The sequence below is a fragment of the Scleropages formosus genome, chromosome 14 (assembly GCF_900964775.1).
Source record: "Scleropages formosus chromosome 14, fSclFor1.1, whole genome shotgun sequence".
NCBI classification, from domain to species: domain Eukaryota; kingdom Metazoa; phylum Chordata; class Actinopteri; order Osteoglossiformes; family Osteoglossidae; genus Scleropages; species Scleropages formosus.
Genome location: NC_041819.1, coordinates 20924260 through 20942194, shown reverse-complemented (window position 1 = coordinate 20942194; position 17935 = coordinate 20924260). Strand labels below are relative to the sequence as shown.

Here is a 17935-nt window from a genome sequence, read left to right as displayed (position 1 = left end):
TCCCATCAGCTTTGTAGGAAATTCGGCAATTTTCCCGCGGCACTAACAGCTTTAGAAATGTTTTTACTCCAAACAATAAAACTCAGTGTTTTTTTTTTTTCTTTGCCCGAATTTCTTAAAATAAAAAATGAGGAAAGAAAATAGTCCTTAAATCATTTCCTAACAATAACAAATTTCAACAACATCTGGCTTCTCTTGAGAAAGTGTATTGCCAAAAATCTGTTATTCAGGGTAATGAATGTCTGCCAAGAGTGCGAAGTTCTTAACCTTCAAGGGCGTCTGCTTTGTTACATAAAACAGGCTCACGGTTATCTTCCAGGGTTTTTTAATAATTCATACGAAGTGGATCAAACTACACTAACTATTAACTTCTACGTTTTGCTGATCATAAATTTAAATAATTTACCTGTAAACCTTTATATACATACAGAATTTGTTGCAGAATTCACAATAAACACTCTTAGTAACACATAAACTAAAATGCAACATAACATTTACTGATATTGCGGTCTTAATGACAAAAATGTGCAATATTCGCATAGCCTGTTAGACTTAATTGTTATTTGTTACGCTGAATTGCGGGAAATTACTCACACGCTTACTTCCTATCACTTGTCCTGGTCAGGGTTGCATCCGTCTAAAAGTGCATAATTTAAATATGATAGGCATGGAAAACAAAGAGCACAGTAAGTTCAACCAACCCACCAATGTCAAGAACCATTTGTCCCAATGGGGGCACAGTGAGCCAGAGCCTTAACCATCAACACAGGGCACAGGGGACACACCCAGGATGGGACGCCAGTCCACCGCAAGGCACCACAAGCTGGGCTCGAACCCCAGACCCACCCACGGGCCACGCCAGCACACATCCATGAAATGAAGGAGAGGTATAAAAGGAAGCACAGCCACTCACTTCTAGAAGCACATGCCTTAGATACGATAGCAGTCGCTCCCGCTTCTGCTTGGTGACATTGGTTTTGATCCTCGCTCAGCCCCACCATCTGGTTTTCAGCTTCTTCCCCGTGTGAAAAGCGTACGATCTCAGCTCAAACCTCGACCCGGCTTCGGAACGTAGGCTTCGACCCGGACCCCTACACTGACCGCGGCATCGGTCACACTTCCACACGCAAACACAGCAGCCTTAACCACTAAGGCATCTGCTGCCATCCCTGTCTCTCTTGGACTGACTAGGACCAGCAGCCTAAAGTGCAAGTAGAGCTAAATTTCAGGTGTATCATCATTCATGAACCAACTGTTCAGTCTGCTACAGGAAAGCTTTTTTTCAACTCACCCAACTATTAGTAGAAATTGTTTAATAAGAACAGTAATTACGGTAATTAACAATGATACTGATGTATGGATGAGTGACCCAGTGTAAGTAGTGTATCTAGCAGTGTAAGTCACCGCGGTGAATAAGGTGTGGGGGCTCATAACGCTACATAGAGTTCACTGGAAGTCGCTTCGGAGAAAAGCGTCTGCTAAATAAATACACGTTAATGTAATTACCCTGATTTGTCTGTTCCAGACAATATCCATGCTAACAATTAAAAATTCATGGGGATCGAAGCAATGACTTCTAATACTTTTTCAATGCAAAAAAGAAAAACGTACACCTCTGTCATCAAACGTATATGCAGTATTATTAACACCTTTCTGTTTTACAGACGGTTGTTGACTCATTCATAACTGCATTTACGAAACCATTACTCAAGAAACGAACCCTGAATCACCGTGCCCTCGGCAATTTGCGATCGATTTCTAATCTGCCTTTTTGTCTCTTAAAATCCACGAAGAGGTCGTCTCGCATTAACTGCTCCTGTACTTATCCACAAATGATTTGCGTGAAAAATTTCTCTCCGGTTTTCAACCACGTCACAGTTCTGCAACAGAGCTACCGACGATGTCCTCCTGCAGGCTTTCTTACAGCGGTCATCCTCCTTGCTCTTACTGCAGCCTTTGACAGTACCGTAGTACTCTTCTTCACAAGCCAAGTGCCTGGGTCTTTCCGGTACAGTCCACAAACGTTGTTCATCCTACATTATAAACAGATTTTAGTACACGCCTTAGATACCCCCGATTTACGTTGGGGTTACGTTCCCCAAAACCCATCGTAAGTCGAAAATGCATTTAATATACATAATACACACTTCTGCGTGACACACTGGGAGATGGCGATCGCTGCCGCTGCCCAGCATCGCAAGAGAGTATCGCTCCGAGTATCGCTTGCCGGGAAAAAAAATCTAAATTCAAAATTTGAAGTACGGTTTCTACCGAACGTCTATCGCCAGCTCAACATCGTAAATCGGGGACCACCTCTACATATGTGTTGATGACACTTCCTCACTGTCAAATACGGCATACCACAGGGTTCAGGGCTTGGGCCTCTACGCTTCTGCTTCTATACAGTATGTGGTGAATATTAGTACACTGCGATGTTGTTGCCTCTGCCTCAGTTTGCAGCATTGCATGATACATTTAAGTTGTCTCCCATGCAGTGCTGTTAGTACCATTACATTTTGCATTTACATTTATTTATTTAGAAGACACTTTTCTCCAAAGTGACTTCCAGTGAACTCTATGTAGTGTTATGAGACCGCACACGTTATTCACCGCGGTGACTTACATGTTAGATACACTACTTACACTGGGTCACTCATCCATACATCAGTGGAGCACACTCTCTCTTTCTGTCACTCACACACTATGGGGGAACCTGAACAGCATCTTTGGACTGTGGGAGGAAACCAGAGCGCCCAAAGGAAACCCCCACAGATACAGGGAGAACATGCAAGCCTACACACACCGAGCAGGGATTGAACCCACGTCCTCTCGCACCACCCAGGTGTTGTAAGACAGCAGCGCTACAGGTTATGCCACCATACCACTGTTTTAACAGTATTATTTTACATAGTAAATATTTTTGTGCAACATGTATGAAGATGATTAGTAACTGCAAAGCAGGAAAGATGTTTCTTTTGCCTGTCTGTTTATTTTTACTGATGGTTTTCCATCATGCAAAGCTCCTTTTGCCCTGGGGTCAAGTCATTTATTACTCATACCTGTTTATTTCTTCGTTAAAGCCACAAAAATTAACATTTCTAAAGTAACTGGCAGCAGTTCAGTGCAGCTGTTCGTGCAAAGGACCTATTAAATAAGAGAAAGTAAAATGTGCTTAAGGTTCTGAAAAGTGAATCTCTGTGCGTCTGCCCCTTGGCTGGACCCTTGCTGAGGACTAATGACCAGGCTTACAGCCAAACCCCTCTGGGTGGTCAAACTGATTCTGTAGCCACACACGCGGTGACGCGTTACACGGCACAACTCTTCCATTCATACTGCGAAAGTGCTGAGGGGAAAGGGGAAAACTGCAAGTTCTTGTGGGGCACCGAGTGCTAGGTCTGTACATAGCTGACTGAGTTTATGGGTATTGTGATGTTATATTTGGTTGTTCCTAGTGTTTATTCATGTGTTACCTCATGGTGGATTATGGGATGCCAAGGCAGGAGTCACAACTGGGGATGAGAGCTGTATTGCTGGGAGTTGCCTTTACAGAACCCAGTTATGTTTACTGTTATGATGTTATACTGCCTATAATGTCCTGTTAAAGACAGAACTTAAAGTATGTACACTGGTAAAAAAAAATTCACAATTTTTACTCTTAAATGCAAGGCATCTGAGCTTATAATCATTTAATTCTCGAATTACAGTTAAACGCAAGGAATGTGGTTGAAATTAACTACATATATAGCAAATTAGAGTAAATGACATTCTAAGTTTAGTAATATTGTTCTTAAACCACAAACTACATCATCAGATTGTTTACGTTTCCGGCAACTACACAAGTTCTTGTCCACAAACAAGAAAGGAAAACACCAGCTCTTCGATCGCATTTACTAAATAAGCGGATGCTTTACGCTAAAGAAAGTTACAACGTTGATGTAGCTGCAGTGTATCTACAATTATTTCCCCATTTATGCAACTGGGTTATTTTAAGTTAAGACCTTGCACAAGAGCCCTGGAGCAGGAAATGGGATTTGAATGTGCAACCTTGTGAGCCCAAAGTGGAAGCTATAACCACTATGGTACTAGGAAGCAACACAAACCGTAACCCTCAGTCAGCAGCGATCGGCTAAGTACGTACATTTACATTTATTTCTGTAGCAGATGCTTTTCTCCAAAGCGACTTCCAATGAACTCTATGTAATGTTACTAGCCCACACACCTTATTCACCGCGGTGACTTACACTGCTAGATACGCATCCATAAGTACGTAACTCGGAACTGTTCGTAAGTCCATCCACAACATTGTAACCCTAAAAATCTTAATAATACAAATTAAACCTTCAATTTATGTATGGATTCGCCTCCGTTAAAACATCACATAACGCTAAAAATACTTTAAAATGTGTTATAAGACTTCTAATAATTAAATTATATCTTCATCTCCACAACCTCGATCGAGGAGACACTGTGACTGTGTTGCAGCTCAGCCTCAGGCGTATATTGACAGCGCAGTGAGCTAATGGAAGACTTCCTGGTGGGAACGAATTGTTTCAGTCAAAATATTGTAAATATAAACGTACCTGTGCTTATTTGTTGAGCAATTTTTGGATATAGTAAAAAGGAAAAAAACACTTGAAAAACTCCGTATTTCCTCCTCCAGCTTCAGTTCCTGTTCCTCTGAGCGAGCTTTGCTACCACCTAACGGCGGAAAATAGAACTGCAGGGCATTTTCACTCTGCAACAGTTGAATTTTAGAAAACAGATCGGTCAAAGGAAGTACTTTTAAAAATAAACTGATTAACGTGGACATTTTCGTACTTTCAAAAATTCCTAAGTGGGATCCCCGTAACACAAGGTACAAGTCTACAGTGCAGAGCACTGAACAAAGATGGTTTCTGGAGAGTCGTGTTTGCCCACTAGGGGGCACTATACCACACTCCCATCCACTCTTCTTTGTCCACAGTGAATTAAGTTAAGGAATTACATGCATGGCAAGTAGTTCTGCTGTCTCAAAGTTCTCGATCTGTGGGTTTGAATGTGGCTTCAGATCTGTGTCAGCCTCTGTGGAGTTTGCACTTGAACGTGTTTCAGGGGAAGTGGTGACTCACTCACTCACTCACTCACTCACACACACACACACACACACACACACACACACACACACACACACACACACACACACACACACACACAGAGTGGCTAAAAGCACTTATCCCGAGTGGGGTCGCGGCGAACTGGAGCCTAACTCGGCAACACAGGGCGCAAGGCTGGAGGGGGAGGGGACACACCCAGGATGAGACGCCAGTCCTCAGCAGGACTCGAACCCCAGACCCACCACACACACAACAAACCCGCTGAGACTGGTGATGCTCCACTGTAATATATGTGTGTGTCAGTTGATAAGCACTTACAGATAATGGTTCAATAAATGATTAATTGGGATTTATATGGCAAGTTATACATTAAAAAAAAACTGCTGAGCTGTTATGGGACAAAGTTCAGGTGCGGCAAAACATTTACGAAACAGAAACAAGATATTTAATTTCAATGACATATCAGTCTAACTGGCCTGTTATTGCTGTCGTGCAAGCAAAAGTCCCCTTTGTTTTGAACTGGCAGCTGTTCCTTTTCTTTCCGACATTAGCCGACACTGGCAGCAGCTCACGTGAAAGAGCGACTGTTTGTTTTTCCAAGCAGGCTGCCTTCTCACGCAACCGCCGTGTTTGAACCGACTGAGGCTGCCCCTGTGCCTGGGGGTGGGGGTGCAGGTGGGCTGCCGGTTGCACGGAACATGAGGCAATCCTCGCGCCGCCGGATCACGGTGGCTTGCACGAGCGGAGGGCTGCAGGGAGCACGCAGCACGTTTCTGGTTTTGTTTCGGCGTGCCCGGGGGGATCCCAGCGCTTCCCAGAGGTCAAAGGGGACTTGGTACAAGAGAGCCGTGAACTACGGCCCTCCCAGCCATCGCCGTCATGACGCAGCTCTGATTTGAACCGTGTGATTTTCTGTTAAGACGATATTTTGAGCTGTAAGCTGAGCTTTTAGTCACCTTTTAGTCTTTTGTTCAGTTATCTGCAAAATCTCTGCATTTTGATACTGAAAATAGTTCAGGTATATTTTAACACTTAATATACTTTTGCAGGCACTGCTTACATGACCTGAAACTTTCACTGGAATTTAACTGGGACATTTTCTTTAAAGTACCAAAAACCTGTTACTTTGGACAGAAAAGTGAGAAGTAAACTAAACTAATTCATCACATTTTATTTCTTTAGTGCCTTCCGTAGTAAATCTCTGTGTTTAGTCATTGCCTGAAGTGCTGATCAGTTTCACTGCATCCCGAAGCTCTGATTGGATGAAAAAAGTCAGTCTGGCATGGTAAACATCATCTCTAGATACTACACTCTGAAGTCCAGATTGCGTGACTCCGTGTCTGGAGTTCCACTGAAGTTTGTTCTCAGGCATGTCAAGTTAACCCTAAGCTCACGCACAAACCAACGCATAAAAGGCACTTTCACACACATTCTGAAACAGACAGACACACACGCCCACACGCGCACACACGCACACACACACAGCACTCACAGTGGGAGTAGAGCCCCAGCTCCACCAAACTCTTCGCCAGATCTCCAGTGGGTGTTCTCCTACTCTGTGTTGCTCCACCGCTCCGAGCTCCATGGATAGGAAGGGCTGGGCTGCGTCCACACTGGGGCTGCTCTCCTGGCTGAGCGCCTGCACCGTGGGGCCGGCGCAGGGGGGCAAACTCCTGGTCATGCCTGTGGATGGAAGCCACTGGCTCAGCATGGAGATTCTGGTAAAGGAGCTCTCCCGACGGGGCCACGATGCGGTCGTACTGCTGCCGGAGACGAGTTTCTTAATACGAGGCTCCGACCATTACCGCAACGAGGTCTTCCGTGTGCCCTACACCATTGAGGAACTGGATGCCAGTGTGAATGCCTTCAAAAGAATGGACGCCCAAGATTTCTTCTCTAACGTGCAGAATCTTCTCAACTTCAGCAACATGCAGATTAAGGGCTGCGAGGGATTGCTCTACGACACCCCGCTCATGGACCGGCTCCAAGGCGAGGGATTCGACATCGTGCTCACGGACCCTTTTCTGCCTTGCGGGCCTCTCATTGCCGAAACCTTTGCCATCCCCCCGGTGTACTTCTTGCGAGGGCTGCCCTGCGGGCTGGAATACGAGGCCATCCAGTGCCCCACACCCCCTTCCTACATCCCGCGCTTCTTCTCTGGCAATACAGATGTCATGAACTTCCCCCAGCGTGTGAAGAACATTCTCTTCACTATACAGGAGTACTTCGTGTGCTCAAAGATCTACGCCAGCTTCGATGAGCTTACCAGCAGGTACCTGGGCCGGGACACCACATACGGGGAGGTCCTCAGTCACGGTGCCGTCTGGCTGATGAGGTACGATTTCACCTTCGAGTATCCTCGTCCGCTCATGCCCAACATGGTCCTCATCGGCGGCATCAACTGTGCCAAGATAAACCCTCTGCCCGCGGTGAGTCTCTCTATCCAAACAACACTGGGCATCAGCTCATGAAAAATGGTCATGTACAGTAACTAATGCGCAGTGATAATGCTCTGCGTGGTACTGGAAATGCAGAAGGTCAGTATGTTACTTTGATTCAAGATTCAAGATTTTATTTGTCACATACACAGTTATACGCACATACAACCTGTAGTGAAATGTTAATCTAGTCAACTCGTTAGACTGTGCAAACAAGGCAATATATTTAAAAGAGAAATATATTTTAAAAATGACAAGAGAATATAATTAAGTTAAATTAAAAAAGAAAATACACAGGGAACTGAATTAAAGCTAAAATGTAAAAAACTAAAATTAAGATTTAGAGAACAACAAATGTGCAAGGTATTGAAGGTCCTTTGCGTTTTTCTTCATACATTTACATAGTTCATACATTCTCTCAGTAAAAGTCAGTTAAAAGTGACACACACATTGTCTGAACCGCTCACCCCATTCGGGGTCACGGGGATCCGTAGCCTAACCCGGCAACACAGGGCGCAAGGCTGAAGGGGGAGGGGACACACCCAGGACGGGACGCCAGTCCGTCGCAAGGCACCCCAAGCGGGATTCGAACCCCAGACCCACCGGAGAGCAGGACCCGGTCCAACCCCCTGCACCACCGCAACCCCCTAAAAGTGAAACAAAAACAGGTTTTTTCCTCCCCTTTCTGTGATCCTCTGAAGTTATTGGGCTGCACCTACAAGAATCAGTTTTCAGTCACTCGATGAGCACTTAGACTGTTTCTATGAACTGCAGTCGAGGGTGAAGAACGGATGGTAGTCGGGGGGTTTCCTGCCAGGTAGTGTTTTCCCAGACACACTAGCAGGGGTGAATTGAGTTGGGGTGGGGGAAGGGAAATCTGATCTCCACACCATGGAGGCTGTGTGGAAACCCCACGCCGTTTATCTTGGCTGTCCATCGGACGTACAGGCTGCTCGGCACGCAGCACCGGGCGTGCATTGTCAGCTGTCTTCTCTGTCCCTTTGCGTGCCAAGAAGACCCTGGCCACCCAAAGTTTTATTTTCCTCCCATTTCACAGCAGTCTGCAGTATTTGTTTTCCTCTCCTCCGTTTCCAGCTCCCACTTCCTCACCATAAAGTACATTGTTAATATTATTTCTTTATAAAACAGTATGTGTTCGCTTGCTTTAGTTCCTGTAATTGTAGTTACACATAATCCTTTGATATATAATTTATTATGCAGATGTCATGCAAGTGATGGCTTGTCATTGGCGTCATCTGCAATTCAGTGAAAATTGTAGCTCAGTACTCAGTAGGAATTACTGGGACTCCTATGAAAAACCTTAAAGACTGAGTACTATCTCAATGACCGTCAAACCAGTATGAATTATGAAACATTTACTCGGACGTTCCTCAGCACCGATGCAGGATCTTGCACTTGCGAAGCTGTCCGCCATATGCCGGAATGATGAAAGTGTTTCAAAATGCTAGAGAAGAATCTAAGAACAAGATATGAAGAGGGTATTCCTGGAATCCTTAGAGTAGACCTGCTGGGAATCACAACACCACCACCCCCCCTCCCCCCCAGGCTGGATCCACAGGAAAAGCAACCCTTGTCCTGGGACAGTGGAGGAATATGACCCCCTCCCTCCAGCATTATCACGTAGGACACAGTAACGGCTGTTCTCTCTTTTGTCTGTTTCGCTTCTCCAGGAGGTGAAGACCTTTGTGGATGAGTCTGGAGAACATGGCTTCGTGGTCTTCACCCTGGGCACCCTCGTGTCCGAGATATCTGAAGAGAGGACTCAGCAGTTCTTGCAGGCCTTCCGCCGGATTCCTCAAAAAGTAAGGAGAACCCGTGCTTGTGTGCATGCAAGTTTCATAATCATCATAGCGGTAAAATCCAAGGAAGAAAAATCCCAACACATGGTCTCCCCTGATGACGGAAACAACTTTGATCATGCAACAGTCCAAAAGAGTCATCTATCAATGACTGAAAGCACAACAGGTTGCTTCAGGCATTGCTCTGAAAGTGTTTACAATTGCTTCTACAACAATCACTGCAATCCACAGGTTTTCTTGATGTCTTATAGACTAAAAATTACAAACTGTTGTCTAACATGTATGAGAAAACAACTACATAAAAAGCTGGTAAAAAAAGAATACATAATAAACATATGGCCCCTATTAAGGACCTTGATCGCCTTGTGAACTCTTACAGGAAACCTAAGAAGATTGGGCTGAAAAAGCAAAACTCAGGGGGCAAATTCTGAAGGAGCTTTCATTGTTTACTTTATCCCCGAGAAGAACAATGGGGCTGTGTCTACGCCGGGCATAATGACCCCTCGGGGGACGACATGCCATCATTAGTCTTGAAGGAAATGAGGAGAGCTCCTCTGTTGTTGAGTGGTTTTGTTGGAGGGATTCTTGTCCGAGCGCACGGGCGTCACCTTCACGGTCGTTGCTTTTAAATTCCAGGTTCTGTGGCGGCACACGGGACCGCGACCCGCCAACGTGCCCCACAACGTGAAGCTGATGAAGTGGCTGCCGCAGAACGATCTCTTGGGTTTGTTTATTCTCTTGCCTACTACTACGATAGCCTTTCTTGGCTGCGGTGTGGAATTATCCTGCAAGTCCTAAATTCCTTGGCAGCTGAGAGGCCTATTTTGGAGGAAGGCGCGGACAGCTTTACACTGCTGTGGCGTGCAGTTACACAACTTGGAAACGGAGTCATCTTGCAAAACACCCCTTGGCTCTGCAGTGTCCTTCTGCTTCTACATGATTGTACCTCAACAATCAGTGCATGCAAGGGGGGGTTCTACACATCATAAAGCACATCAGACTGTGATTGTAGAGTCATCAAAAGATATTTCACGCAAGTATTACTTTGAATGACCAGTTTTGTCCAGCTGTTCCAGAACAATTTCTGAAATGCAGACATTAGCTGAACGGTTTTTGAAGGTTATGCGATTATCTTATACACAGGAAATCAGGAATGTGTATAAATTACGAAGGACGACAAACTGTCCAGTAAAAAAATTGGAAATACAGTAATACTTCGCCCTCCGTCGTTTCGTGTTGCGTCGATTTCGACTTTGCGTCGGTTTTTTGTTAATATGGAAAAATACAATTTGTCTTCAGAAATTCCAAAAATACTAAAAATTGTTAAAACTTAAAAATCAATTAAAAACAATAAAAAAGTGTAAAATCAAATAAAAATAAACATTAAAATACATACAAAAAATATTGTAATCTATAAAATCAATTAAAAGCTTAAAAATATTAAAAAATTGTCTTATTTACCTGTCATTTTTTTTTTTTTTTTTTTTTTTTCCCCCCATTTACTTTAGCATTAATTGAAGCGTATACACTTAAGGGGAATGCTTATTAGGAGTTTATAGGGGTTATTTCGTTTTCCGACGTTTATCGACCTAAGTCGCGCCCTTTGGAACCAATTCACGACGTAGAGCGAGGTATTACTGTAAAATTACAATGAAATGATCTTTTAAAACAGCTGAATATGCTGAAATGAATACATAAAGGATACAGAATGGGTGGGAACACAAATGGAAAATAAAATATAAAATAAACAATGGAAACACCCAACAATATAACAATATCAAGGATCTAGGGAGAAGTAAGGTCACCCTTTGCCTTCAAAACAGCTTCCATTCTTCTACAAAAAGCCACGGAAATGTGGGAATATTATGTGGGAACACTGTTTGCACCTGGTCCTGTAAAATGATCTATAATTCCTTGGCTGTTATTTGACTACGCAGAACAGTCATCAAACTTAACAAGAAGGTTGCCGTACCATTACGGATCATTTGGCAACAGATATTATGGGTTGAAGGCAGCCTTTGGCTTTCTCCAAATGGAAACCTGTCCAGATGTAGGAAATGGGGTGAAAAAATAATCCTTATATTCCTTTTCCCATTCCTCTGGGATTCAGGTTTTGTTCTCCATACACCGGGTTATGTGTCTTTGTGCATTGACCTTGCGCAAAGGCAGTTTCGAATGGCAGTCCTGCCGTAAATTCAAGCTTTGTGAATCTCACAACGTACAGTTTTTGCTGAGACTTGCTCACAGTGGTGCAGATAATGGTACTGGTAACTGTGGTAATTTTTGAGGTTCAATTCTGTGGCATTTAGTAACCCTCCCGTGAAATGTCAGTCTATCCCTGTCGGCGAGCTTAGACCCGCGACTGCTGTTTCTCTTTGCTGACACAGTTTGTCCACGTTTGCCATATGCTGTCATTTCTTTTAAGACTCTTCCCTTTGACACATTAAATAGTTTGGGGGGAGAAAAAAAAAAAGCAGTTTCGGAAAAAAAAAGAAGTTTTCATGACCTGCAAATACAGCACCGACTTGTCAGTCTCTCTGGAACTCAGGTTGCTTTCAGAACTCTTGACATTAAAGTGCTAATTGTCAGACCTCTTTTATAGCTGAGATATACTGCAAACTGGCAATAAAACGAACGATTTATCTTCATTACTTGTGATTTAGTTATTCATTAAAGTATTTTTTTTAATGTTTTCACTCCCTTGTCCCATGTGTTCCTTTTCCTCTCTAGGACACCCCAAGGCCAGAGCTTTCATGACCCATGGTGGCACCCATGGGCTCTACGAGGGCATCTGCAACGCTGTTCCCATGGTGCTGATGCCACTATTTGGTGACCAGGGAGAGAATATACTCCATATGGAGGTCCGGGGCGTTGGCGTGGTCCTCAGAATCCACGATACCACCTCAGAACAAATAGTCTGGGCCCTGAACAAGGTCATCAATGACACAAGGTTAGAGGTCAACTTCCGTCAAAACAGGGTTCAGAAAATAAATAGCAGACCTAACCGGTATCCATATTAAAATCAGCAATTGAGTAGCAATTCTGATTTCTGTTATTACAATAAGTAATTAGATAACAGATATTGTAATTAATTATTCATTTCACTGATGCTTTTCTCCAAGGTGGCCTACAGTGATAGGTTTGTATACTAAGCTACTTACAACTATTTTCTGATGTATGCAGATGGATTAAAGTTTTTACATTTTTATTAATTTGTACTGTGTCACTTCGGGGTAAGTGCCTTGATCAAGAGTGCTACGGCAGAAATAGGATTTGAACCCATGGCCTTCAACTGGAAGGAAGCGACTCTAAACACAATCACCAGTATAACAGTGTAAAATCAGTGAATAAAAACCCATCATTACCAGGTTCTTGAGGAAAAATGTTGCGTTGCACAAAGTTTTACTCACCACCGACCATTTCTTGTCTCTGCAGTTATAAGGAGAAAATACAGAAGCTATCGGCGATACACAAAGATCGGCCCATTGAACCCCTGGACCTAGCGGTTCACTGGACAGAGTTTGTCATGCGACACAAAGGCGCCGAGCACCTGAGGCCTGCCGCACACAACCTCAACTGGTTCCAGTACCACTCCCTGGACGTCATCGGCCTGCTCCTGTCCGTAGTTGCGATCGTTATTGCGGCGACCGTAAAAAGCTGCACGTTTTGCTTCCGGAAGTGCTGCCGGAGGAAAACTCAGAAGAAGAAGAAGGAGTGAACATAGAAAAATTTATGTGACACAAAGGCATGCTTTTTGCTGCGGTGAAAATTAATATACAGTAAAGAGTGAGGCTGGCTGAGTGACCCATGGGTCTCAGTTTGAATGGATCTCATAGCACTGCAACAGCCCACTGTCAGAAATATGTTTTAATTTTGAAATCTAAAAAAAATTAAACAGTATAAGCTGAAATAAAAAAACGGGTTAATCAACCATAAACAGATTCATGAGCTACGTGGACCTAAAAATTAACTGCTTGGTGGAGAACCAATACTGCTGCCAGGGTTTAAGCAAAAATAAGCATTATCTGTTTGACTATCAAAGGCTTTGTCCAGCTGAACTCTTCACTGTACAAGTGTTATTAATGATGGATGAATGGATATTGGATTTTTATTGCTGTTGTCGGTGTTTTGAAGAACTGTAATGCACTGACCAACCCCACCTCTTGTTCCTTATTGGACATAAACTCAGGTCCTGGGGAGCTAAACCCCATTAATAATCCTGTAAATTCAGCAATCCTTCCCTGGCATTAAGAGTTCTGTTGAGGTTTCTATTCAAAACACTATAATGAGAAAGTATGTAGACTTTTTAAATTTTATTTTAGCCTTATCACAGGGGAAAACCTAACCAAATCAAATAATTTCCCAATCAATTTTTTGTAAATAAAATAAAATCACTAACTTCTTGAGGCAGTCTCATTTCTATGTCCTTCACAACATTCTATAATAGCCACACAGCTTCTGTTTGTTTTTGTATCTATTTCATTGATGCTGCATCTGGTTCATGGCAGATAATGGTTCAAAGGGACAAGACAGTAGCTATAAATACTGTCCATACGAAGTGTATGAATCAAAAATAGCTACTGATAGACGGCGCAAAATTAAAGCATCGGTTACAATGCAATAATCTGTTGGTACCTAACATTTAATGTCGGGGAACTGCACTAAATATAAATTTGTCATCAATATAAAGTACCACCAAATACCGGGTACAAATCAAGTAATTAATATTGTAATTAAGGATGAAGAAAAGTGGACTGAATCCAGAGGACAGTTATACACTTGAAAACCTGTAGCTAAATCTAGTGTACCACTTAGGTGGGAAGTTACTTTTGAAAGAACAGCCTTATTATTATTTAATTATAAATTCATTGTGTAACTCACCTAGGGGGTGCGGTGGGTTTGGCCAGGTCCCGTTCTCTGGCAGGTCTGGGGTTCCAGTCCTGCTTGGGGTGCCTTGCGATGGACTGGCGTCCCGTCCCGGGTGTGTCCCCTCCCCCTCCGGCCTTACGCCCTGTGTTGCCGGGTTAGGCTCCGGTTTGCCGTATGTCCTGTGCTGCTTAAACGTATGTGAGCCCTACAGGGATGGTCATTATTCTTGCTTAAAATATTGAAATTAAGTTATAAAATCAAAATCTTAAAAATATATTTATAAAAATGCTCATGACTTACATGATTCTACTTAGCAACTGGGTTTAACCAATGCAGCCTGGGGTTCACTTATTTATGCACCTCTGTGTGTGTGTGTGTGTGTGTGTGTGTGTGTGTAATGCACACATGGTTTCCCCTAAAGCAACATGTGGAACTGGTCATCACACACCTATTACGTCAGATGAGAAACACTGCTTCTCGTTAAATAATTTTATGATAAAACTAAGGGACAAAAGGGGTTCACATACTTTCTGTACTGTATGCAGAGGTTCATTCTGATGTGAGAAACCAAGATTTAGTACGTTTTCTCAAAGGTGCTGCTTCAAAAGAATCAGAGTGGGGCTTGAACTGCCAATATTTCAGATTATAGGTCAACGTCCTTAATTTCTACATCACTACAAAAATATACTTTTACAGTTCAACAAAATTAACATTTTTATTAAATCAAAATTATTTATTGTCTTATGCTATGTTCTGTGTTGCACCATGGTCTCCGAAGAAACAACATTTCGTTCCACTGTCCACAAGCTGTCTACAGGAATGACAATAAAAACAACTTGAAACTTGAAAACAAAACACCAAAAATGTGAAATGTATTGTTATATTTGTGTTTAAAATTACTCTGATGTGCAAAAAATTATGATCTGGTTACTTAAGTATTAAAAAAAGGAGCAGAATTTTTTAAAAATGACATTTAATATAAATGATTTGAAACAAAATACACTTGTACCTTAGCTAACAAACACACTTGGGACCAGAAGTCTGTAACTGGAAGTGTTTCAAAGTCCACCTACTGCATCACAATTAATAAAAGCTTAATTATAGAGCTTTATCCCTCAGTTTATTAGCTTCTCCTGAAAATATTACATAAAGCTATAATGAATTAAAAATCGCACAGCTCAATTTTATTAATGTACCGTACTTTCATCAACAGCTCATCGAATGCAGGGTCTCAGTGTCCCTCACCCGAAAACACCAGTCCTGAGGCAGGGAACTCCGTGAACAGGACATCAGTTGATTTTATTAACACAAGGCAACATTAAAGCTGTCTGCTTTAAAATAACTGAAAATAAAAAGTATGCAATGTCCACTACCTCCCATTCAGTGTGCTGCATTCTGCTTTATGTAGACAAAAGCCAGTGTTGTATTGCTACTGCAAATTAGGAAGCAAAGGAGAACAGTGATGTTTGAATAAAAATGAGCTCAAGGAAGCGACTGATTTCATCACAACATGTTTCTCAAGTAACATGTAAACATGTTTGTCAACATCTTGTTGCTTTCAGTGTGCAGTCAAAATGTTTAATACGAGTACCTCTAGTTTTTCATTAGGGGATGTTTTGTAAAAGTCTTCAAAATAACAGTAATAATTAAAAACATGCTGAAGGAAACCACTGCTGTAGTTCAGAAGACACTGCACACCCCCCACCCACCACAGTTCCGTTGGAATTTCTATTCTATTTGATGCATTTTGTCGCCATCCAATGGCAGCAAGCAGAAATGCAGTCCATGTTTTTCCAATAGAAAAATTTTTTTTAAAAAAAGAAAAAACCATGAATGCCAAGAAAAGACAATTAAAATAAACTGGGCAATGTCCATATCTTCAAAGATTTGTAACTTGAATGTTTGTAACATAAGTTACAAGTGTATGTAATGCAGAGCAACTTCACAACAATACTTCTGAAATAATAGTTTTGAAAACAAATGCCACTTTTATATTTTACATTTATTCAGTACTTTTCTCCAAAGCAACGTCCAATGAACTCTATGTAGTGCTATCAGCCCACACACTTTATTCACCGCGGTGACTTACACTGCTAGATATACTACTTACAATGGGTCACTCATCCATATATCAGTGGAACACACTCGCTCTGTCACTCACACACTCTGGGGGAGCCTGAACAGCATGTCTTTGGACTGTGGGAGGAAACCAGAGCACTCAGAGGAAATCCACACAGTCCCACAAACCAGACTCACACACTTTTATACTTCAATTTGTTCTCTCAACAAGCTTGGTGCTTTCTTTTTGGAGAGATCCAGGATGTTATTTCACATGGCCCTGCGTAACAAGTGTTACATAATCCTACGAGTACAGTTCAGAGAAAAGAACAAAGTGCAAGACTGCATTTCATACAACACTAAAAATCCTCTTAAATCATTAACACATACGTACAGCAGACTTGGGGTGTGGTGGTGCAGTGGGTTTGGCTGCGTTCCACTCTCTGGCGGATCTGGGGTTCGAGTCCCGCTTGGGGTGCCTTGCGACGGACTGGCGTCCCATCTTGGGTGTGTCCCCTCCGGCCTTACGCCGTGTTGCCGGGATAGGTTCCGATTCACCGCGACCCCTGCTTGAGACAAGCGGTTTCTGACAATGTGTGTGTACAGTAGACTTAGAACCAGTTTTATTTAATATCAGTGTACTCTTTTTTCTTAAAAGTCATTATTTCGCAAGAACAAATGATCCAAATCATATTAATTTAAAGTTTTGAGGCCCACACCGGACATGGCACAAGAAACACCCTTACATGAGGAATGACCGCTGGTACCAGAACGAACGACAGACCCATCAATACACACAGCTGCTAAAGGAGATGACCCATGGCTGAGTCAATCCTGCAACTTGCAGGCCAAGTTCTGAGACAGAACAAACGATCCCCCTCCAGCTGCGGTGAACACCATCACACATGAAAAACCTGGGCCTTCCATCCCATTTATTGACAATGGATTTGTGACCAGAGCGGCACCACATCTTCAACCACCTGTTACTGCCTGGACTTGTGTCTTCCTGCCTGTCCCAAGGTCTGTGCCTGGACCTCTGCCCGCGTCTGCATTCTTGCCTGGGCTTGTTCCCGGTTCTTTGCCCGCTGGGCCTGTGCCAATGTCTTCCTGTTTCATGCCTGGGCCTGTGCCTTCTTTCCTGGATCTGTGCCTGCAAGCCTGCCTGGGCTTGTACCTGTGCCTTCCTGCATGTCTGGGCCTGTGACTGAGTCTTGTACCTGGGCCTGCCTGCCTGTGCTTGTGCCTTTCCATGGGCTTCTGCCTTCCTGAGCCAGTGCTTGGGCCTGTGACTGGGTCTGTGCCTGCATACCCGTGTGGACCTTGCCTGGGCCTGTGCCATCCTGCCTAAACAGTCACAGCGGAGCTCAGACATATAATTCATCTTAGGCATCAAGACTGTTTATGCTACCAAAGGCTGCAATCAGGGTTAGGAATGCAGTAACTATTTTAAGTGTACAAATCAAAGTTTATGTATATGTAATTACTAATGAGTGTCGAGTAACTGTATAGGCCCGATAAAAAAAAAAAAAGTCATCTAAAAAGTTGAAATACTATCACTGAATATATGAATATAAATGACTCAGTGAAATAAAACATGAACATAAAATTACTGAGCAAAAAAACACTAAGCTACTTAATTTATCACATGATTCTAAAT

At 42.9% G+C, this 17935-nt stretch overlaps 1 protein-coding gene across 1 annotated transcript; it reads left to right on the top strand.

Annotated features, from left to right (window-relative positions):
* Positions 1–6382: 6382 nt before the first annotated feature.
* LOC108929022 (UDP-glucuronosyltransferase-like) lies at positions 6383–13676 on the top strand. Its single transcript, XM_018743305.2, has 5 exons — positions 6383–7522; positions 9223–9354; positions 9988–10075; positions 12082–12301; positions 12787–13676. Exons 1-5 carry the CDS (start codon positions 6677–6679, stop codon positions 13067–13069), a joined length of 1569 nt encoding a protein of 522 aa, XP_018598821.2. The 5' UTR covers positions 6383–6676; the 3' UTR covers positions 13070–13676.
* Positions 13677–17935: the final 4259 nt, after the last annotated feature.

Excerpts from the sequence above, each read along its gene's own strand:
- LOC108929022 (XM_018743305.2), top strand. The coding sequence starts at position 6,677 with ATGGATAGGAAGGGCTGGGCTGCGTCCACACTGGGGCTGCTCTCCTGG. Across the intron at positions 9,355-9,987 it reads TCCGCCGGATTCCTCAAAAA|GTTCTGTGGCGGCACACGGG; the intron begins GTAAGGAGAACC and ends TTTAAATTCCAG. Across the intron at positions 12,302-12,786 it reads AAGGTCATCAATGACACAAG|TTATAAGGAGAAAATACAGA; the intron begins GTTAGAGGTCAA and ends TTGTCTCTGCAG.